Here is a 23,858-nt window from a genome sequence, read left to right as displayed (position 1 = left end):
CCAAGTTCGTCTCCTGCCACTCTCCTCTGGTTCACTGTCCTTTGCCCATAATCTTCTTTCTACCCTTCCAGTGTGCCAAGTTTCTTCCTACTTCAGGGCATTCACACTTGCAGTTCCCTCACCTGAAATGTTCTCTCTCTCACCCTTTACCTGGTGAACACCTACTGATTATTCTGATCTCTGTTTCCTCAGTGAAACTTTCCCTGATCACCAAGACAGAATTTGATCCCCTTATCTTATGTTCTCTTAGCACCTTTTTGTGGGAAAAGCAGTGATCTCTGCTGTCATTAGATAGTTAATTGTTAAGTTATCTGTTTAATATTTGTCTTCTCTGCTTCAGTGCTGGCTTCATGAGGATAGAGACCATGTCTGTGTTCACTTCTGTATTTGTAGTGTCTTACAATGGTACCTTGAACATAGTAAAAGCTCAGTAAATACTTATGAATAAGTAAATGAATGAAAGTGGGATTTGTGGTAAAGCAGCACTGCTCTGGATCTCCACTTAAGAAGATTTGATGGCTGCGGTAGCACTTGGCCTTGTTACAAGGTGGGAACCATCCTCACTTAGCATTCTAGAATGAAACGTTAGAGCACTTATTCGTTTCAATAATAAAAACTTATTGTAAATTAAGAGACCTCAAACAATGTTTTTAGTGTTCAAGACTTAGAACCTGGCATGGGAGAGAGGGCAAGTTAAAATGAAATCCTCACTTACTGTGTATGGTATCTTTCATGCAAGAAAGTGTTGGAAGCGTCTTGGTAGTCCGACACCTCATAAGTAAGCTTCTTGCAATGTATTTCCACTTACATCTTGGAGCTGCTTGATTAGCCTGTGTATTCATTTCCTCTGATACTCCTACTTGGAGTTGTAAGAACTCAAAACAAGTGCATATTCCCACTCTCTGTTTTCAAAGCTAGCAGTTGGCTCAATGGCTTTTGCATCTGATAGAACAATGGGGGCAATGTCAGTGTCGGAGAATGAGGGATCCTTGTTATGTGTAGTTTGATTCAGCATCTCCATCTTGATGGGGAAAGAATTCTGGAGAAAAAACCCCATGACTTCAGTAATTTTAAAAATCATGATAATCAAGTATTGAATTAATTGAGATTCAGAAAAGGCTTAGAACAGTCATTTTGATAAATTCACTTCAGTTCTCAACTGCTGTGAAGAGATCGAATCCGTTAACTTGTTTACCTAAGACTTTTTGTTCAGAGGACACAGTTTTGTATTTTTTCAATAGATGTATGGAGTTTAGTAAGCTTTAAATTCAGATTTTTAAATAATTTGCAATTTAATTCAAATAGTAGTTTGTTTCTCACTCATTACCACAAACATTTACTGAGGACTCTTGTGTGATAGACAGCATTCTCTACCCCAGGGAGGTAGTAGTCAAGAAGACGGAGATGCACTCTGCTGTTGCCGAGCTTACAGATAGCAAACAAGTAAACAAGCCAGAGCTATAAAGAAATTGACCTGGAAAATGTGATCTGGGCTGGTGGGGGAAGATGGATAGTGTGACTCCAGAGGGATAGTCCAGGGGGTTTATCTGAGCAGATACCGCCTGGTCAAAAGAGGTGAATGAGGGGAAGGACCCACCATGAGAAGATCAGGCTGAGCAGTGTTTTCGGCAGAAGAAACAAACGCAAAGATCATTAAGTGTGAATGAGCTTGCCGTGTGTTAAGAACTGAGGGAAGACCAGTGTGGCTGGGGGAGGAGAGAGGGAAGGACTGGTTTTGGTGGTGAGGTCAGGGAGATAGGCAGGCGGGGCCTTACGGGTCAGGGTAGAAATCTGCATCTTGTTCCAAGTGATGTGAGAAGCCAGAGGGAGGTTTTAAGCAGGGGAGTGACGTGATCTGATCTGTTTTTGAAAGCTCACTGTGGATGCCATAAGAACACTTTAAAAGGGCTGCTGCTTTAACAGATGAGCAGAGGTGATGAGCAAGCATTACATGCGTTTACTGTATCCTTACAGACTTTCCTTGTTTATATGTACATATTTTTTTGTTTGACTGAATTTGGAAGAATCGAGTAAAGGTTACTTAGGGAATGTAGTGTCAGATTTGTTAGGTAAAAACTCTTTTACCTTAAAAACACCATTTAATTAATATTCATGAAGCACTTATTGCTATGGCTATAGGCCAATTTCTGGAGATATAAATATGAGTGGCCTTTGCCTTTAAAGATTTCACAGTCTGGTGGAGGATTTGTGAGTAAACAAATGCTGACAACCTGCTATGGAGAATGTGTGGCTCATACTGATAGAAATGCTGCAGGTGTTTCTGTCGGTGTCTTTGGGGGGCAGATACACTCATTTTTTTGGGGAACGTGCCTAGGAGTGGAATTGCTGAGTCATAGGATAGGCATGTTTAGTTTTAGTAGATACTTGGGCTTTATTCTAAAAGTAGGACTTATGCTTTAGAAAGAACATTTTGCCAAAACTAGAGGAAAATGAGACTAATTAAATGCTTGTTACACATACCTTGTTAAGAAGTGAGATCTAGGGGCAGGCCCCGTGGCTGAATGGTTAAGTTTGGGCGCTCCACTTGGGCAGCCCAGGGTTTCGTGGGTTTAGATCCTGGGTGCAGACATGGCACCGCTCATGAGGCTGTGCTGACGTGATGTCCCACATAGCACAACCAGAAGGACCTACAGCTAGAATATGCAATTGTGTACTGGGGGGCTTTGGGAAGAAGAAGAAGAAGGGGGAAGAAAAAGAAGATTGGCAACAGATTTTAGCTCAGGTGCCAATCTTTAAAAAAAAAAAATCACACATACCATCAGGAATAGGGTAAAAAAATTAAAAAAGAAAAAAAAGAAATGGGATCTAAATTAAGGCAGGACAGTGAGGACAGGGAAGAAGAATAGGATGGAAAGCTCTTTAGGGAATGGGTCAGGTTGGATTTTGGAGGTGAGGGGGAGAGAAGCTGGGAATAAGGATGATTTGCATGTTTATGACTTGGACCATTAACTAAGTCAGAGGCTAGAGAAGGGGTGAAATTTTAGAGAAATACAATGAGTTTCTTTTTGTACATGTTGAATTAGAATTCCTTCTGGATTATCCAGGTGGATGTGTAGTAATTGGAAATTCAGGTCTAGAATTTAGAAGAAAAGTCAGAACTGGAGATAAAGATTTGGGAGTTAATATAATATTTGTGTTAAGTGAAACTGTAGGGAAATATGTATGGGATGGCCAGAAAGAGAGTAGAGACTAAAGAAAAGAGGTTTGAGGTTAGAAATGGTTCCATATTGATGGTAAGTGAAGGACGAGGAACGGGTGATCAACCTGTAGTATTGCACGAGAGCCTTGCGGGAGATGAGATCGAGTTCTGGCTAAGTGTGACTCTGGGTCCAGACCGTGTGGATTTGAGTCATGGTTTCAGTCACTTTTTTAGCTGTGTGCACTGGGACAAGTCACTTAGCCTCTCTGAGCCCTCAGTTTTCTGTAAAATGGGGATATTAAATTTATCTGCTGTATAGGGTTATCATGGGACACACACAAAGTGCTTAGAATTATTACTTGTTGTTGATAAAGTGATGTTCAGAAGCAAAAGGGGCAGAGTTCCAAGAGGGACTCGTTAGTGCCGGTTCTGTAGAGAGAACCACAGAGGTAAGTGCTGAAGCATTTCCATGGGATTGACAGTCAGGTGGGTAACGAATAATGAGGGCAGAAGTAAACTCCATAGGCTAGTGTTCGTCCCTTCTTGTAGGAAAACTCGTTGAATTCCACAGGATAAACACATAAGAAAGATCACATGGTTTGCTTGAAAGCATCTCAGGTTATTGACATGAATGTTAATAATACCTTAGTTTATTATCTAGTACTTTATCTCAAGCAGTTCAAAGCATATCCCACATTTTTTTGGAATCGTCCTCACAGCATCAAGGCGAATTAAGGAAGGTAAATGTAATATTGTTCCAAGTTTACAGATGAGGAAACCAAGACTAAGAGAGGTCACATGGCTTTGTCTAACCTTGTGTTGGTTAATCAACTTCTCCTTTATCCTGTAAATTAACCTTACTCATCTTTGTTTTCATGTTGTCAGGCACAGTATTTCTCCAGGGGTAATGGGTGGATCTTCTGCTTTTAGAATCACCTGGGATGCTGGCTAAAATGCAGATCCCTTGGCTTTATTCTGGGTCTACTGATCAGAGTCTCTGGAACGTGGGCTCAGGAATCAGTGATTTTTAACCAGCACCCCAGGTGATTCTCTTGACAATTGTTTAGTGTATTCAAGGAAACAGACAAATAAATCCCCAAATATACATTGGTTTTAGTGACATTTTCATGAAAACCAATCTTAAAATATTTTGTATTCAGTAAATCAAACAGCTGTAACTAAAAGTTTAGAACTTTTTCTGAACATTGTCTGATTTGTTATCTTTGTGAGGTTGAGTAGTACCTTTGGTTAAAAGTAAAACTGATTTGGGGCTGGCCCATGGTGTATTGATTAAGTTCATGTGCTTCACTTCACTGGTCCGGGGTTTGCAGATTCAGATTCCGGGCATGGACCTAGCACCACTCGTCAAGCCACACTGTAGCAGCATCCCACATAAAATAGAGGAAGACTGGAGCAGATGTTAGCTCAGTGGCAATCTTCCTCAAGCAAAAAGAGGAAGATTGGCAACAGATGTTAGCTCAGGGCCAATCTTCCTCACACACGCACACACAAAAAGTAAAACTGATTTGACCTATACGGATGAACCATACAATCCACTGGGCTGTTACCAAAGCACTGCTGGAGGTGTCACAAAGAAGCTATGGCCAAGGACTGTATGTGTGTATATATATATATATATATATATATATATATATATATGTATTTATTTGCTTCAATTTGGTCAATGGTCCCATCTGCAATTACTATTTATAGTTATATAGTATTGATTAGAAAGAGTTGCTCTGCTCTATTTTCATAGCTTCTATCTATTTGCGTGTGATGATGATATCAGCCATCTCTCTCTATGGTATTTCTAACGGAGCCGCATAAAACTCTGAGGATCAGGTAACTTGAAGACTCTGACTCTAGGGCATGGGCTCCGTAAGAGCAAGCCCAGGTCCGGTTGGTGATGGCTCGTGAATCTGCTTTCTTCTCCTTTAGTTGTAGAGGAGATGGATTCATCTGTGTGAGTTGGCATCTTGTCTCTCTGGTTCTTTGTTGTTACCTCTGGCTTGCAGCAGCCACGTAGTGGAGACTCAACAAATATTTGTTGAATGAATGAATCCACTCAAGTGTGTTTAGGAACTCACAAAAACGACTAAATTAAAAAGAGTTATTCTAACCCACTGCTGAGATAAACATAAGGCACTAACACGTACTCGCTGATTAATTGAGCTCGAACTAGAAGCAGAATCTAGTCTATGCCATTTTTTCTCCTGCCTGCCTTCCTTATTGATTCTCAGAGTTGCAAGAGGTCTTTATCCCCGTCTGTTCTGAAATGCTCTCTGTAAGGCCCTGCTTTTTACCTGGCATTTATTTAATTTATTAAATATGTACTAGGTATTAAGCTCTATATGTCCCTTTCCTTCCATGCCATTAAATGAAAAAATTCATATTCATATTATAATTTCTGCTGTTAGGTTTTTAAAGATGACAGCCCTTCATGTCCTTTATAGAGTCCCTTAGCACCGCGTGTGGGTTCTTTGCACAGTGGAAGCTCTTTTGACATCTGACACCACGAGTGGGTCATGAGCCATGGGGATGAGAAGCATATTACTAGGAGGATAAATATTTTCTCTACAACTGACACACCTATCTTTTTACATGTATTTTTGTCACATTAAAATCTAGTGAACAAGATGGTTGCTTTTTCAGTTTCGGTTCATTTGGAGAAGTTGGATCTATGTTTTTGCCAGCTATCAGTCCTTTCTATACTCTATCTTTTCCTTTATTTGTTTTTTATTAAGTGTTAGCATTTACAAACCTGCCACTTTGTCTGGCTGTATCCCATAATCAATCATGTCGTCATGCTGCTTTCATTTCTCTTTCTTTCTAAAAACAGAAGGAAAGTGTCTCTTGACTAGAGAGACTTATAAACCTAGCAAGTGGGAAAATTAGTTAATAATCTACATATCGGAGAGGGACATGAGTGCTCCCTGTGGGTTCAATTTACTCAGTTAAGAAACTGTAATAATGAGGGGGAGGGGTTTTGTTTTCCACCAAAGAGGATGTTTGGCACTGAAGTAGTATTTTTTCCTTCTTAGGTGTTAAAGATTCCCATCAGTGTCAGGAGGTAAGAGGCATAATACCAGAGAGCATTTGATGTGTTAAGACCTAACTTTTGGTGAAAGTAACTGGGGTAAGGGAAAGAAAGGGAAAAGAGAGGATTTTAGTATTATGTACAATATTTTCTTTCATCTGTAAAATCCCGAAAAGTTCTTGTAACTGTTCAACATGCCTTCAGATCTATTGTCTAATTTTATCTCTTTCTTAGAACAATCCTATGAAGTATGGCGATTCTGGGCTGTTGAGTTCTGATAGTCTTGGATGTACAAATAAGGAGATTGAAAACCCAATGCCGTGTCGCTTAATGTCTTAACACAACACACTGTAATAGAAAGACAGGGCTGCTTTATATCTTGACTCTGTCAATTGTGCTAATTGGCTGGGTAACTTTGGGTGAGACCTCTTGCTTCTCCAAACCTCATTTTCCTCAAATAAAGTGAGAATAATTTCTATCCCAGAGGATTGTTGTAAGGATTCAGCATCTGACCTGTAAGTGCTCAGTAATCATCTCTTAACCCTCTCTTGTGTTCCTTTTCACTTAGGGCATAAGGATGGTTTTCTTAGAATTAGTTTACAGCTTATGAAGAGGAAAGCCTATTACTAAAAAGAAGCCATTTACTTCCGTGTATCTTTCAGAGAGATGTACTCAAGATAACTAAATTCTTCCTCCTACCTTGCCCCAGATTTGGTCACCTGATGGTATGCTTGAAAGATGCCTGCTTGCTCCAAAGGTGGGCAGGTCTACAGGCCCATGATCTAGGAATATTACCTGTGCCAAACTTAGCACTGAGGGATACCGTACTTGCTGGAGGCTGTGTCCCAGAGCTTTCTGGGAACCGTAAAGTTAAATTTTACATTTGAATTTATAAGTCCATGTAGACTTTAAAGATTTGGTTTTGGAGGGGAAAAGAGCAAGCCGAACAGAGTTATTACTTGAATTCTGAAATCCAGGGAAGTAATGATTTTACTGGCATTTTGATAATGAGGCTTTGATTTTTATGCTTAATCGTTACAATAGGTGATAATAATAGTGGGAACTAAATGTTTACTTTGCTTAAAACTGAACTAATCCCATAGGAAGGTGGAGAGGATAAGAGATTCCTTAATATGGTATGCAGGATAAGAATCAAACTAATGACTAAGTTTGGAAACATCAGGCAGTCGCCACGCCCTGCCTTTCCCCCACCCCCTTGCCCCCCAAGGATTGGTGAAGGAAAAATCTTTAAATCTCACAAGGAGATAAAGATGGAACTGTCTCTGGGATTTATGGTGGGCTGGGAAAGCTTCTGGGCTGTGAGGAAGGCTGTCCATTCATAGCAGGCTTCATTCACGGAGAATATTAGGTCACACAGAAGCTCCCTACCCCCTGCTGACTTTTTCAGACAGAGGTTGGCTGTGTTTCACAAAAACAGAATGAATTCTAGAAAGCCAGGGCACCTGTTAACCTGTGACCTCAGGATATGAAGACCTTGGGCATTTGAAGCTCTGAATGAGAGAGAAAGGAGAGAGTTGTGAATTCTCCAAGTTCACTCTAGATACGAAACAGTATGCGATGAGTTGTGATGTTACTTGGCAAATGCAGCGGTGCCTATTGTAGTTCAAACCTCCCTCCTCCCCTGCAACTCTAAATCCTCTCACTTCTCAAAATAGCATGTGATTTCTTCATTTTATGAAGTGGATGACCAAGACATTGAAACTTTGTTATTGCCCTAGGTCCCATAGTAAATTGGGCTCAGAAATGGAAATGGAACCCAGGTTAATTCATAACGTCTTAGTCATTAACATTCTGAGTTTCAAGCAGAAAAGTAGCATATAAAAGTGAAATTATTTTATTTGAAAAATGTAGTCAGCAAACTCCCTGAAATCCACTTTAATTTTTGAATCTTCCTCCTTAAAGTCTTTGGACTCCTTAGCGGACCAGAATGTCAGAAATAAGGATTTGTGTCAGGGGAGATCAAGTCTGTTATGGATTAACATTGGGCCAAGCAGATTCACAGCCAGGAGGATTGCTGTTTTTTAGGAGATGGAAAACATAACTTCCTTTTTCCCCCAGGAGAGTTCCTGGACTCTATGGGGGTGATCTAGGAAACCCTGCTGAGACAGGATGGCCGAGGGGGCTGGAATTTCTGTGTGATAAAACACTAGCCATTGTTTGTTATTACAGCTCCCTTAGAATTTTCCTGAGGATGAAGGGTACTCATCATAGAAACATGACCACATCCTAACATGTGGCTTCAAGCAAAGTCAACTCTTGGGGATCTTGTAATTTTTTTTAGAGCACATTCGTTTGTCATGCACATGCTTCTCTCTTCTTCCTCCACATATCTACTTTCTTCTTAGTTCAGAGGCATCGTTGTCTGTCTTCTGTGAGGTCGAAGATCATGACAATGCAAATGCCTTAATTGTAGTGGACACAAAGAGAAAAATGTTCAAACAGTATGAACGTTTCTTGAAATTACCATTGACATAATCTGAGAGGGACTCCTGGGCAGTGGTGTGCTGATAAATCAGCTCTCCCCAATAAAAGCCCTGATTTGTGGCCAATTTGCCAATTTCCGTGTTATAAATATTCTACCATGGCCAAAGTCACGATAGCAACACAGTGTCATTGAACATAGAATTGAGAAGGAGTGTGCACGGTTGGCTTTTGCAAGCTATGGAAGCTGGCTCCAGCACATTCCTGGCTAGACCTTGATATGTTTGCATAATTAGATGGAAGGTACATATGTTAGCATATATATGAATCTGGCAGTGAAGATTTCTTCTGGGTTCTATGCCCAGAAATGCTACCACAGATTACGCGATGTGTAAATTTGCCACGTGACGTCTTTGTTCTTAGAACCCTCTTAATTTTAGTACTCTTCCAGATGCTGTCCTTGGCCCTCTACTCTTCCTGTTCTACACACACTGCCTGGAAGAGTGAAACCATTTTAATTATGTAACTTCTACGTGTTTCCATCTTAGACCCCTCTTCCCAACGTTTAGATTCTAACTGCCTGTTGGACTGTACCATTGGAAAATCCCAAAGATACTTCATTTCTAGAGTGGAACTCCGTACCTCTGCCCCAGGAAATCTGGCTTCCACTCCTCAGTTTTCTTTCATATGAGTGGCACCATTATCTAGTCATCTACACTAGAAATCAGGTAAAGATTCCTGATTCTCTTTTCCTTCATCTTCATCCTCTGCATCCAATTAATCACCAAGTCTTGACAATTCCTGAATATTCCCTAAATTTGTCCCTCCACCCACCACTTTCTCTATCCCTATTATCATTGCATGAGTTAAGGCTCTTACAGTTGCTTGTCTGGAGTATGAACAATTTTCCTACTGATTTTCTCAACTTTAAAACTTCCATCAAATCTATCCTCCACACTGTGATTTCTCTGACTGTGCTTAAACCCAAAGGGAGTGGAGTCTAAGCTCCTTGGGATTCAACCTGAGTCTTCCATAATGAGGTAGCCTCCTGCTGACTTCTAGCCAAGCAGTTCATTCCCTGTGTCATGTTGCTCCTGCATCCACATTTCCCCCCTTACACCTCTTTTCTTCTTAATGCCTTTGTTTGTCCTGGTCTCTTTGCTTGCTATGTCCACCCCAACGTTGTTAACTGCTACTCATAATTTAAATCCCAGCGCAAAGCATCACCTACTCAGGAATCTTTTTCTGATGCTGCTCTATGCCAGGTCCCTCCTGGTTCTTCCATGATATCTGCCTCTCTCCCCACCATTCTACTCACATGGCGTCATAGTGATTTCTTTGTGTCTGTTTCCTCCACCAGACTGAACAGCCTGAGTGTCAGAACTGCGTGCTATTTACGTTTATATCTCTATTACCTTGCACAGTGCCTGGCACATAGTACTGTTTGGTGAATGTGTGGCTGAATAAGTAAATGAATAAATGAAAGAGAGATCTATTCTCTACCCTTTGTTTGCACTTAACATAGGGTTATCAGACGTAGCAAATAGAAATACAGAATGCCAAGTTAAATTTGATATTCAGGTAAACAAGTAATTTTCCAGTATGCGTAAGTCCTAAATACATACTTATGCCCTCAAATTACTCAATTATTTGTTATTTATCTGAAATTTGAATTTAACTGGGCATCTTGGCCACCCTAACCTAGCAAAAAAGTGAGTTCTCACCCAAAGTAGAAGTTCACACAATGCAGAAGCTCACACTGAGCTTGCACCACATGCCCTAGGAGTTTGTAGAGACTGTGCCTTCCATCTCTGAATGTCCCATGTGTAAATAGCTCACTATACTCAGATGCACTGGCTCCGCCATGATGCTCTGCTGTGTGCCATTACATACGTGTGGCAAGGACATTTAATCTATACATATTTGGGCAATATGAACAGACAGTCAGAGCTTATCTGTGAGTCATCTCATGGCATTTCCTATACTGCGATGGTTTCTTGTTGCTGGGTGGTGGGTGTAGGGCATTTTAAAAGGAAGTGTAAAATGTACCCTCGGCGTTCTGGCGTGAATGTAGAGATAGCAGTGTGTACCTTCTTAAAGCCTACAAAACCTTGGATATGGTTTAGATTTTCTTAGGGAGTTATGGCTGGGATAGTACTCACTATTTACTTTTCTGCTCAGGCCAGGATGCCTGAGAACTGCTGTACTGAACACTCAGTGTAGCTTGGAGAAGGTCTCCACTCTACTGAGTGTCTCCACTCTAATACTGTCTCCACTCTAATGAGGCTGTTTACTTAGCACATTCCTTATTAAAGTATCAGATGACTAAAGTATTATTTTGATTGAAGAAAAAATTCTTTTTTTCAAATTAGAATCACCCAAGTTGTTAACAGTTTTAAAGGTGAAAGAGTATATTTCTTCATGACTGGAAACAGAATTGAAATATGGCACATTTCATCTCTCACATTCTCTTTCTCCTGTCCCCCTCATGCCAAAATGGAGGATTATGGAAGTTCTACGGCTAGGACAGTTGGGCAGAGTTTTAGATATTTACCCCATAGGAGTCAGACATGTTCTCTTAGGAAAAGCTGAGTTCTAATGGCAAAAAGATTGGCCAAAAAAAAATCATGAAACATTTTTGTGGCCTCAGTATCATGATCTTGTCAGTAAAGCGATGGTCTCTGATTAAATCCAGATTGAGCTGTTTCCTGTTAGCGTGCTAACCCAGAGGGCAGGCGCAGCCCTCCATGTCTTGCTCTCTAAGTCTGGGTTATTAAACACTTGTCTGCCAAGCACCACCCCCCCCAACTTTTCTTTTAAACTAGGATTCTAATGTATTGAGATATTATAAACAAAAACAGATCCTAAAGTCTCTTAAAAGGCTATGTAGCTATTGAATGTTTTGCTGCAAAAATGAAAATAGAATAAACCGGAGAACGGTCTGACCATAAGGCATAGAATATTTTTTTGTGTTTTACTTTTGTGTAATTTTATTTCAAAATAATTCCAGTAATAAGCAGATAAAATGTAGTCTATTTGAATGATGGTAAATTAGAACTCATCTTCAGGAACCTGGTCTTCCCCCTGCTATAGCAAGTAGATTTTAGGGCGCTTAGCAAACGTGCAGAAGATGACATTAAGCAAGTGCTCTGACACTTTAATATGCGTTGTTAATTTTTGTGAGAATGATTTTAGGCACCAGAGCAATTCTTCTACTTCATTTTATGATATTGTCATTGATGCTCACTCATTGCACTTAGAATCTAAATGTTCGACATATTTTATTAGCTGTTCTGATAGCTCAGACATGGTTCTTCCTAATGTACAGATGCAAACACTGAGGAACAAAAGTGGTTAAAGGGACGTATTGGGATCAGGCATGCATATTGAGATTTTTTTCCAGAGTAGAAGGAGGACTGAAAGGAAGCAACTGGGTTAATGAGAAACATGAGCCCGTTCCCAAGGGAGAATCTTGGCTTCCTGCCAAATCTGCTTTCTGGCAGGAAAAGGGACCCACTTCATCAGGTCCTTTGACAAGCTTTTTTCTGTTGTGTTTGAATTTTTGGCCACATCCACGCTCAGGGAAAAATTAGTTCTTTTAAATAGTTATTACTTTCAATGAGAAAAGATTTAGTTTTAAGGTGAAATTTGCATTGTGAGTAAAATAAAAATCATCAAATTACAAAATTGTTTGTAAGGGAGCCCTGACGTCATCACAAGGTAAGGAAGCTAGATTTAGAATTAGAGTTTGAATATCCCTAGAGACTGAGAAGCCATCCCTGTTGTTGTGTTGTTAACATTTGACATTGAAGTACGTTTTTTAGCTACTTCTTTTTAATATAATCAGGCTGGGAATTATTTTGACCAGGTCCTTTGAAGTGACAAAGTAAAATACACAAAACATCCTAAATTTTGGTATTAAGAAAGAGATTAAAGGAATATAGAAGTTTGAAGATAAAAATCAACATTAAATTTTACAATGTCTTGATTTTTCTTTTTTTCTAAGTGAAAAGTGACAAATGTGAATCAAGTTTTAAATGCATCACAGTGACTTGACTTACTAAGCTAACACTTCCCAAAGTGCATTCATTCTAATGTTTTGCAAGGTGCTCTGAGAATAAAGGGAAATCTATTTGGAAATGTCATATACATATCCTTCTCTTGGAGTTTCATAACATGTTGGCATATTAAAGACTTTAAAAAATTCTGCAGTAAAGAAATGTATTTGACTTTGTTTAACCCTGTAGTTCCCAAACTTGACCCCAGAACCTTTTGTTTTGCCACCAGTGTTATACAGCACACACTCAGGGCAACGCTGTACCAAGTAATTAAAAACGTAGACTTTGAAACCATATATCTTTTTCATTTATTATTCCTGGTTAAAGTTAATTGAAGTTCCTGGGAGACAGATGGATACTGTCAGGCCTATTCTGAGACTACATATAGGGTGATAAAGAACAATTGTTATGCCATGATCTGAGTCAACAGTCCTAGGAGGCCTAAAGAGACTTTTGGTATTTTGCCTGAACTAGATCCCTCTGTTTAGTAAACTAAAAGTATCTTTCAAAAATTAAATAAAGACATAAAGTCGTGCACCACATAAGCTGGAGTCTTAATATTAATTCCTGTTAGCAGTGAGGCCTGCTGACATTAAGCTATTCCAACCCCTTCTGAAAGCGATTACAGCCTCTTTGTTCTTACTGAAAGCAATGTCACCGGCTAATTTCCTTCCAGCGGTTTAACTTCTGACAGGCCAGGTGAAGAGAAAGCAAACGTGCAACTTGGTAAGCAAAATGTCATCATGTGGAGATTCAGTTGTCTCTTTTTTTTGCCCTTCTTCTTTAATTTTCATGTCTGATTATTTCAGTTTAGGAGAATCTGATATAAAACAATTCAAACTTACAATTCAGAGAGATTGCCTGGTGATTGTTTGCATCCCTTAGAATGATTATTTGCTTTGGAAAAAGATCCTCTTGGTAGGTCATCTTCCCTGGTGCCTATGAAGGACAAGTTAAACTTTGAAAATTGCGTCTCTATATAATTTGTTAGACAGAGATTTATTGCAGAATGTAAGGCTCACCCATATTTTTCTCCAGTTCAGTTCTCTTCCCTCATACTCAATTTTTGAGCTTTACAGATTTCATCCTAATCAATTCTTGTGTATTCTGGTTTGTGTCTCCAAGGTGCAATTATACCTACCAATATCATTCACAGTTTCATTCTCACGTGATTGCTACTTCTCATGAGCAAATATCTTCTCTTGTCTCCAAGTCTGCAAGTCTCTAGAAGACAGGTCATGTACCTACCCACCCTTAACATTACTCCCCAGAGATTAGCCCAGTGCTGCTTATTACAGGTAACTCTCAGTCAACTCTGCTGATTGCTGATGATATTGTCAGAAAGTATATTGCCTTCCATGGACTGGAAGAACAGCAGATCATGGTCAGATCTCCGTAGATTTCCATGGAGAACATGCTCCTACCCTGGCTGATTTTTTAAGCTATTAACAAATGTCAGCTGGCTCACACAAATCCTAACAACTTAACCATCAGCTCTCTAAAGCCAGTATGAGTCCGCTCCAGCACCGCACTGTAGGAGCTGTCTTTAAGAATGAGTCTGAAAACATAACATGAAGCAATACAGAGGAAATGATTGATAACATTTGCTAAACTCAATCCGGGGGTCATAGAAAACATCCTTGATAAAATATGCTGGCAACATGGTTCTTGATGGGGAGTAAGCAGAAGCAAATGTAAGCACGAAGAAGTAATACCTCTACTTCTAGAGAGGAAGGGAACACACACGTACACCCAGACCCAGGCGCCCCCTCTCTCCCCAATTCTGCTACACTCACAGGTGAGAGGATTGCCTTCCGTGACTTGTAGGGAAATTAAATAAGAGCGAGGGAAAACATGACAGGCCATGCTTCCACTACTTCAGTGTTTTCAGTTTTACTTTAAGGAGTCATTTCTCCTGATCTTAATCATGAATTTATTGTACAGGTTGAAGGGGACCAGCTGCCTCCAGGACACACAGTCAGTCAGTACGAGACCTGTAAGATCAGGACCATAAAAGCTGGTACCTTGGAGAAGCTTGTGGAGAACCTGCTGACGGCTTTTGGAGACAATGACTTTACCTATATCAGCATCTTCCTGTCAACGTACAGAGGCTTTGCCTCCACTAAAGAAGTGCTGGAACTGCTGCTGGACAGGTAAGAGTCTGAAGGCATGCGGGAGGTGATAGCCAGGTGAGGCTGTGTGCAGAGAGAAGGTTCTGAATCTGCTGTGCTTGGCATGCTGAGGGAGATGCATGAGGAAGGATTAACTTGGACGAAGGTTCTTCAGGAGCCACTTTGTGCTCTATTTCTGGTAAAAATGTCTCATGAAAAATCTATAAAAGAGGAGTACATACCATAAATCTAGACTCACTCGTTTATAGATTTCAGTTACTATTTGCTACCCTAAAATTTTCTCCATATTTTTATAATTGTGTATAATTGTAGTAAATAATCAATTAACCAGGAATCTTACTGGATTGTGAGAATTAAATGTGCTAATATGTGTGGAGTATGGAGCTCAGTATTAGACCCATAGGAAGCAGCTAATGAACAGTGGCTATAATAATGATGACGAGGATGATAGTAACTATTAACAATCACCGTGCATCATCTGCTTTATGGAAATACACGTGGATATCATCCTCGATCTAAGTTGTTACGTCACATGTTACATAAAGTTGGGCAGAGTCCCTTATAATTCACACATTGATAATTATGTTTCCTCCATAGGTTTTGTTCCCCCATTATGTTTTGAAATGTGAAAGATATTGCTAGAATGCCCTCCAGAAAGTTGTACCAACCACACTCCGGTCTACAGGGAATGACAGTGCCTGTTCCCTCTCTTTGCCCAGAGCCTTACCAACTGGGCATATTTTCATCTCTACCATTTAAACCATCTCTACCATGACCTGTCCATTGAAAAATAGCTCATTGTCTTTAAATTTATGTTTCTTACATTTATGAGTGAGGTTTAGCATCTTTTAAAATACTTATTGGGTATTTGTGTTTTCTGTGAACTGTCTTTTCATATCCTTTACTTATTTTTATTTCGGACTATTGTCATCTATTTAATGATCATCTAATTATAACTCTTTGTATATTAACAAAATTAGTTTTTTGCTTTGGAAATATTTTTCCTAATTTTTCCCTTGGCTTTTAAAGTTGTTTATTAATATTATTTTTTATGAAAACATTTAAAACATTTTTATGCAATCATGTGTATCAGTCTTAAGAAAGGTCTTTAAGTTCTATTTCAGTGTGAATAAGGTTATTGGTGACAGTGGGTTTTTCTCAAGATATTTTCCTCATATATGAATATAGAGTGAAATCTTTAGGATCAATGGTTATTAATATGTTCATATTCAGGAACATTCACAAAATGTCTGTCCTTTATCATACATTGATCTGGTTATAACTCTGGACTTGAACATAGGTTGAGCGTTCTGCAGTTTTCTGCATAGTATTACTTAAAGTATTAAGCTTGAAGTATAAACCTGTGGGCTTAGTGAGTCATTACTTTCATGATTTGTTTGCTTGTATAATATCTCACACCTATAAATAGGACCTGAAGAATTAGATGAATTTCTTTTAGCTATTTCACATTTATAAGAAGGATGCAGTATGCTGACTGTTGGCAGGCAGTATGAGAAAACAGGTCAACACATCAAAAACTCCTACAAGTTTTTTTGGAATTGGTAACCTCTTCTACTTATGGGGTAACTCCATTGATAATAGGCCACAGATGTCCATATCAGGAAAGGAATGCACATGAATTGCAGCTGTTCATCATAAACAGTGGGCATACACACAGGAACTACAGTGTTTAGTCTACGACTCGTATACATCCAGCTTTTATTTAATGATTTTTTAAAGTCTTTGTTGGATTTTTAAAATATTAACTAGGTGACAATTATTAAATAACAGAATCAACATGAATTCAAATTACATTTAATGCTACCTGTCATTTAAGTTCTAACTAAATGAAGAGTTAAGATTTGTCTTGACCCATTTGGATGGGCCGAAGCTTGGCCTTGAATTCAATCTCATAGTCATATCCTTTGCTTGCTTCTGAAATGAATGGAATCAGCAAGTACTGAATGCCTGTAAAATACCCAGTGCTCTGCAAGACACCAGATTGATGAAACAAACATAAGACTTGGTTGGTTCTCGCGTTTGTGGTGAATTTACTGAGAAGCTGCTGGTACTTAACCTCCAGGGCCCCTCACTTGCAATACCCTCTACATAATTCATGTTCATAATTTTGTGGGGTTTTTTCTTAGAGAGGACCCCTCAAATTATGTATGCTAGCACCACAAAACCTGGATCCACCCCTGAGAACTTAATATTTTACTGCAAAAGATAAAGCTTCCATTCATAAAACAAGTAGACAACCACTTAAGACAGTGTAAAAATGAAACTCTAACATGTTTTGCAGAAGTTCAGAGAAATGAAACTCATTTATTTTTGCTTCCTTTGCAGAAATTTGGATTTGTCCATGTATATACAAACTTCAACATGACCGCTTCCTCACTCCATTTCCTACTCACACTTAGATCTTGTGGCCTGATGTTAATCTTTGTTTGATTTTAACCAAAATGATTCTGTGAAACACTGGGTTCTTAAATTGGTTATTGGGAGTTTTAACGTCTATAACTGGGAGGTAAGCAGTTAAGTTAAGCACGAACTTACCTTTTCTGAAGATAACCTTGATCTACTATTTTCATGTTAGTTAATTGTGGTAGACTTGTTTGTGGGTCTCTGATGTGATTTTTTTGTAATGACTTCTCTTGGTTTCTTAATAGTACATTGCTTACCTTTTGTGAAATTAACACTGAGAAGTTATTATAGGATGTGCTAATCCTAACTGGTCAAGAATGGATTGAAGGCAGATGCTGTAGTGTTTATTTCCCACCAGAGAAAAGCTTATTTGAAGTCAAGCTTTGATTTTCCTTAAGACTTCCAATTATGTGGCTTTTCTCATATGGAACTGTTTGTTTGCTTTCTGTGATTTTTAAAAAAAACTTTTTATAATTTTTTCATTCTGCTAATGTGAGCCTTCACGATTGACCAATAGATGGTTGTTTGAAGACATGTATGGCTAGTTCCATGTGTTTGCTTTATCCCTTACTTGGGGCAGTCAGCAATTCACAAGGAATGCTGTTTTCTGTGCTTCTTGCCCTGGCTCAGAGTTAATTCTAGGGCTCATTGGCTTCCTTTTAACCTAAGGGAAAGTTTTTGAATTGTGGCTTAGCTGTTTGTGTTGGGGCTTTGAGATTTTATTTTCTCTGACTTCAAACGTAAGTTCCACTTAAAAATATATTCTTCCCACCATACCATTGAAAAAAGTAAGGGAGTTGGGTACCACGGAAAATACCCAACCTCAAATGTAGGGAGAAACCTACTTGCAGAGCGATTCTTGCTGAGAACCATGAAATGTTTATACAAATATCTAGATTTTTCTTCAGGGAGCTGTCACATTAGCTGCTTTGGGGCTATTTCTTAATCATTCTCTCTTTTTCTGATCTGCATATCTGATATCAAAAGTAAGCAGATTGGCAAGGACAAGCAGCAAAATGGTGAACGAAAGTCTCCGGAAACTTGCTAAGCCACTAATGGGACTCAGGTCTCAGTTTGGTAAGGACTGAGCAATAATCCGAATTATCCCTTCATTTCAAGAAACGTGAATTCTCCTAATGGAGGACTTTTGGAAGAGATAAAGGTTGAAGCCATCCATAAAAGTTAAGCTTTAGAACCAATCTGACTTGAATTCGCTTGCTTAGGTCACAGAGAGGAGACTAATTCAGTGGGTCTTTGAACTTATTTCTTCTTTTTTGTCTCTTTCTGCTTTTTCTCCCCAAATCTCCCCGGTACATAGTTGTGTATTTTAGTTGTGCGTCCTTCTAGTTGTGGCAGGTGGGACGCCGCCTCAGCGTGGCCCAACGAGTGGTGCCATGTCCACGCCCAGGATCCAAACCGGCGAAAGCCTGGGCTGCCTCAGTGGAGTGTGCGAACTTAACCACTCGGCCGTGGGGCTGGACCCTGAACTTATTTCTTCTTGCCATGCGTTTTCACAGGCTTTATGTCATTTAACTCATTTTTCATTACATTACCCCCATGTTTACAAATGAGAAAATTGAGGCTCAGAAACAGTCAGGAAGTGGCAGAGCTGGAATTAAAACCTCCCTCTTCCTGACTTGGAAGGTCTTTCCGAGCGTACCATATCGCTCCCAGGATTTGTTAATGCCATTTTTAAAGGAAGGGATGATTTGGGAATCCCCTCAGCTATCCTCTTCTCTACTGCCTCAATTGATTTTCCTTGGAAACTGCCTTTCCTGAGGGATACTCCCTTCACACAGTTGTGGGCAACTCACTTGAACGTCAATGCTCCTATTCATTCGTATATTCAAATGATATTCACCAGATGTTTAGTATGTACCCTGTACTGTGCAAGGTGCTGTGTATATAATAGTGGACATGATCTCTGCCCTCTTCATGCTTAATGACTAGTGGGGGAGAGTAACATTAAATCAGCATACAAATAAATGTATTTAACTAAAATTGATACAATCCTTGGGAGATAAGAGCAAGGTTCTATGACAGAGACAATCAGAGAGGTTTTTTGGGGAGGATATTACCCAAACAAAACTGGATGTTGGCCAGTGACCTTAGGTGGTTAGATAGGTCGTGAGCCGTGAAGGACACTGTTGGGTTTGTATGTGTGGAGTGTTCCTATTTATTTGATGTGCTCAGGCCAAATCCTGTGACCTGAATCCGCTGCTTCCCAAAGAGGCCTCTTCCTGGAGGATAGGGGCATAGCAAATGAGAAAGCTTGGGAGGAGTTATGCAAACATCTGACCACTATAGGGGTGGTAATCTTAAATCCATGCTTTAGGACACCTGGAGCAGTAACACTTTCATATGTAAAAGGTGATGCCCCAGTAACCAGCAAGAATGGTGCTGCCCTTGCTCATGAAGCCAGTTCCTCCACAGCATAGACAAGAGTCGATCTCAAATAAAGCTTGAAAACATTTTATTTATTTCCATAGACTTTCTCAGAACTGCCAAACATGCTTCTCTTTCCTTTCAGAGTTTTAGGATACTTCATGGGAAAAGCAGTTTTCCTTCCTTTTAGTCAAGGATGCTGGATCATATGGGAAGAGTATATTTAGTTTTGTGAGAAACTGCTAAACTGTCTTCCAAAATGGCTGTACCATTTTGTTTTCCCACTAGAAGTGACCGAAAGTTCCTGTTGCTCCACTTCCTTGCCAGCATTTGGTATTGTCAGTGTTTTGGATTTTGGCTTTTCTGATAGGTGTGCAGTGGTATCTCATTCTATTTTAATTTTCAGTTCCCTAATAACATGTGATAATGAACATCGTTTTCATATGCTTACTTGTCATCTGAGTATCTTCTTTGGTGAGATGTCTGTTTAGGTCTTTTTCCCATTTTTTAATTGTGTTTGTTTGTTTTCTTATTGTTGAGTTTTAAGTGCTCTTTGCATATTTTAGATAGCAGTCCTTTATCAGATTTGTTTTTTGCAAATATTTTCTCCCAGTTTGTGGCTTGTCTTCTCATTCTCTTGACATTGTCTTTTGCAGAGCAGAAGTTTTTAATTTTAATGAAATCCAGCTTGTCAGTTTTTTCTTTGATTATTAGTGCTTTTGTATCTAACAGGTCATTGTCATACCCCACACCATCTAGGTTTTCTCCTATATTATCTTCTAGAAGTTTTATAGTTTTGTGTTTTACATTTAGTCTGTGATCCATTTTGAGTTAATTTTTGTGAAAGGTGTAAGGTCTGTGTCTAGGTGCATTTTTTTGCACGCAAATGTTCAGTTGTTCCCTCACCCATCATTTGTTGAAAAGACTGTCTTTGCTCCATTGTATTGCTTTAGCTCCTTTCTCAAAGATCAGAGGACTATATTTACTTGGGTCTATTTCTGGACTCTCTGTTTTGTTCCATTGATCTGTTTGTCTGTGTTTTCACCAATACCACGTGGTCTTGATTACTGTAGCTTTATAGTAAGTCTTGAAGTTAGATAGCTTCAGTCTTCTGACTTTGTTCTCCTTTGATATTGAGTTGGCTATTCTGGGTCTGTTGCCTCTCCATATAAACTTCAGAATCAGTCTGTCAATATTCACAAAATAGCTTGTTGGGATTTTTTTTCCTCTTTTTTTTTTTTTTTTTTGAGGAAGATTAGCTCTGAGCTAACATCCACTACCAATCTTCCTCTTTTTTGCTGAGGAAGATTGGCCCTGAGCTAACATCCATGCTCATCTTCCTCTACTTTATATGTAGGATGCCTGCCACAGCACAGCTTGACAAGTGGTATGTAGGTCTGCACCTGGGATCTCGGGCCACCAAAATGGAGTGCATGAACTTAACTGCTATGCCACCAGGCCAGCCCCAACTTGTTGGGATTTTGATTGTGGTTGCATTGAATTTATATATCAAGTTGGGAAGAACTGAAATCTTGACAGTATTGAATCTTCTTACCCATGAACATGGAATGTCTCTCCCTTTATTTAGTTCTTCTTTGATATCTTTCCTCAGAGTTTTGTAGTTTTCATCATATAGATCGTGTACAATTTTTTAAATTTATACTTAAGTATTTTGGGGGGTGCTAATGTAAAGGGTAATGTGTTTTTAATTTCATATCCCACTTGTTCATTGCTGGTATATAAGAAAGCAATTGAGTTTTGTGTGTATTCTGCTATCTTGCTATAGTCACTTATTAGTTCCAAGAGTTTTTGGTTGATTCTTTCAAATTTTCTACATAGACAATGATATCATCTGCAAACAAAGATGGTTTTATTTCTTTCTTCCCAATATGTATACCTTTTATTTCCTTTTCTTATCCTTTTGCGTTGGCTAAAACTTCCAGTACGAAGTTTAAAAGCAGTGATGAGAGGGGACATCTTCGCCTTGTTCCTGATCTTAGTGGAAAAGCTTTGAGTTTCTCCCTGTTAAGAATATTAGCTGTAGGTTTTTGTGATGTTATTTATCAAGTTGAGGAAATTTCCCCCTATTCCTAATCTGATGACAGTTTTATTATGAATGAATATTGGATTTTGTCATATGCTTTTCTGCATCTGTTGGTATGAGCATGTGATTTTTCTTCCTTAGCCTGTTGATGTGTTGGATTGCATTAATTGATTTTCACATGTTGAACCAACTTTGCATACTTGGAATAAATCCCACTTGGTCATGGTGTATAATTCCTTTTTTTACTTTGTGGCATTTAATTCGCTAATTTTTTTTGATGGATTTTTGTATCTATGTTCATAAGAGAAATTGGTCTGGAGTTTTCTTATAAGGTTTTGGTGTAAGGGTAAAGCTAGCCTGATAGAATGAATTAGGAAATAGTTCCTTTAATCTTGTCTTCTGGAAGAGATTGTAGAGAATTGATATAATTTCTTCCTTAAGTGTTTGGTAGAATTCACCAGTGAACCCATCTAGACTTGGTGATCTCTGTTTTGGAAGGTTATTATTATTGATTCAATTCCTTTAATAAATACAGACCTATTCAGATTGTCTATTTCTAATTGTCTGAGTTTTATGTAGATAGGAGTTTCTGACCTACATCATTTTTCTTCTCTCTGAAGAACAACTTTTAACGTTTCTTGCAAGGCAGGTCTACTGGCAGCAAATTCCCTCAGTTGGTATTTGTCTGAGAGTGTTTATTTCTCTTCACTTTTGGAAGATTATTTTTGCAGAGTAAAGAACACTTGGTTCGTGTTTCTTTTTCTTAACATTTTAAATATTTCACTTCACTCTCTCCTTGCTTTCACAGTTTCTGAGGAGAAGTCAGATATAATCCCTATCTTTACTCCTTTGTAGGTAAGATGTTTCTTTGCTCTGGCTTCTTTCAAGATTTTTTTTCTTTACTTTTGATGTTTTAATGTTTGAATGTGATATGCCTGGTTGTAGTGTTTTTGGTATTTACCTTGCTTGGTGTTTTTTGAGCTTCCTGGTTTTGTGTCTGACATTAATTTGGGGGAAATTCTCAGTCATTATTTCTTCAAATATTGCTTCTGTTCCTTTCTCTCTTCTTCTTTTGGTATTCCACATGTTACACCTTTTCTAGTTGTCCCGTATAGTACTTGTATTCTGTTCTGGATATTGTTGCCTTTTGTTTTTTTTTCCCCTGTTGTTCAGTTTTGGAAGTATCTATTTTCATACCCACAGGCCCAGAGAACGTTTCTTCCGCCATTTCTAGTCTACTAATGAACCCATAAAAGGCATTCTTCATTTCTGATATAGTGTTTTTGATCTCTAGCATTTCTTTTTTGATTCTTTCTTAGAATTTCCATCTGTCTGCTTATAGTATCCATTGGTTCTTGTATGTTGTCTGCTTTTTTCATTAAATCCCTTAGCACATTAATCACAGTTTTTAAAAACTCCTGGTCTGATAATTCTAGCATTCCTGCTATATCTGACTCTGCTTCTGATGCTTGCTTGGTCAGTCTCTTCAAAATGTGTTTTTTGCCCTTCAGCATGCCTTGTAATTTTTTGATGAAAGGTGGATATGATGTACCAGATAAGAGGAGATTGGCCTTTAGTAATGTAGTTGTAATGTTTGGGGTGAGCAGGGCAAACGTTCTGTAGTCCTATGATTAGTGGTGAGACTGTGCCCCTGGGCTGTTAACATCATCAGTCCTTCTTAGTTGTGTTTTTCTTTTCTTTCCTCCCTTAGGGAAAGGATGCTAGGGGCGCCTGGAGGTGGGTATTTCCCTTTCCCATGTGAAAGGCTAGAGAAGGCTAGAGTTGGGTATTTTCCTTCCCCTGGGTAGGTTAGGCTCTGATAAAACTCCAGCAGGTTAGACTCTGGTTAAGTAGTTTGTCCTGAGGGCAGGTGTTGTTAAGAACAGAGCGCTCGGCTGTGTTTCAAAATGGCTTCTTCTCCCCTTCCTCTTGCTGGAAGCACAAGGAGTTTTTCACCGATATTTACTGTGAAAACCTGGTCAAGCTTCTGGAGGTAAAACTCGCAGAAGTGTGGAGGCCCGTCTGTGACTGGGTCCCCCCCCCCCCATAGTTTTCATCTCTCAGGCTTGTCCACACTGAGCCCCCAGCACTTCATCAATTCCAGTTCAGGTTTTCCTGTCCTGGCACAGGTTCCCATAGAGATTTCTGCTCCGATAGGTTGTGATTCTCTGTT

General features: G+C 39.1%; 1 protein-coding gene across 4 annotated transcripts in view; it reads left to right on the top strand.

Moving 5' to 3' along the window:
• The window catches only part of RGL1 (ral guanine nucleotide dissociation stimulator like 1), a 239,082-nt gene that overhangs the window by 143,750 nt on the left and 71,474 nt on the right, over positions 1-23,858 (top strand). For all 4 annotated transcript variants that reach the window (XM_014850298.3, XM_014850296.3, XM_044757665.2 and 1 more), the window contains one exon: positions 14,645-14,853. In XM_014850298.3, the coding sequence (XP_014705784.1) occupies positions 14,645-14,853 (209 nt within the window). The remainder of the gene's footprint in view (positions 1-14,644; positions 14,854-23,858) is intronic.

This window comes from Equus asinus, chromosome 25, assembly GCF_041296235.1.
Source record: "Equus asinus isolate D_3611 breed Donkey chromosome 25, EquAss-T2T_v2, whole genome shotgun sequence".
NCBI classification, from domain to species: domain Eukaryota; kingdom Metazoa; phylum Chordata; class Mammalia; order Perissodactyla; family Equidae; genus Equus; species Equus asinus.
Note: the sequence above shows the minus strand (reverse complement) of the source record. Positions and strands in the feature narration are given on the sequence as shown.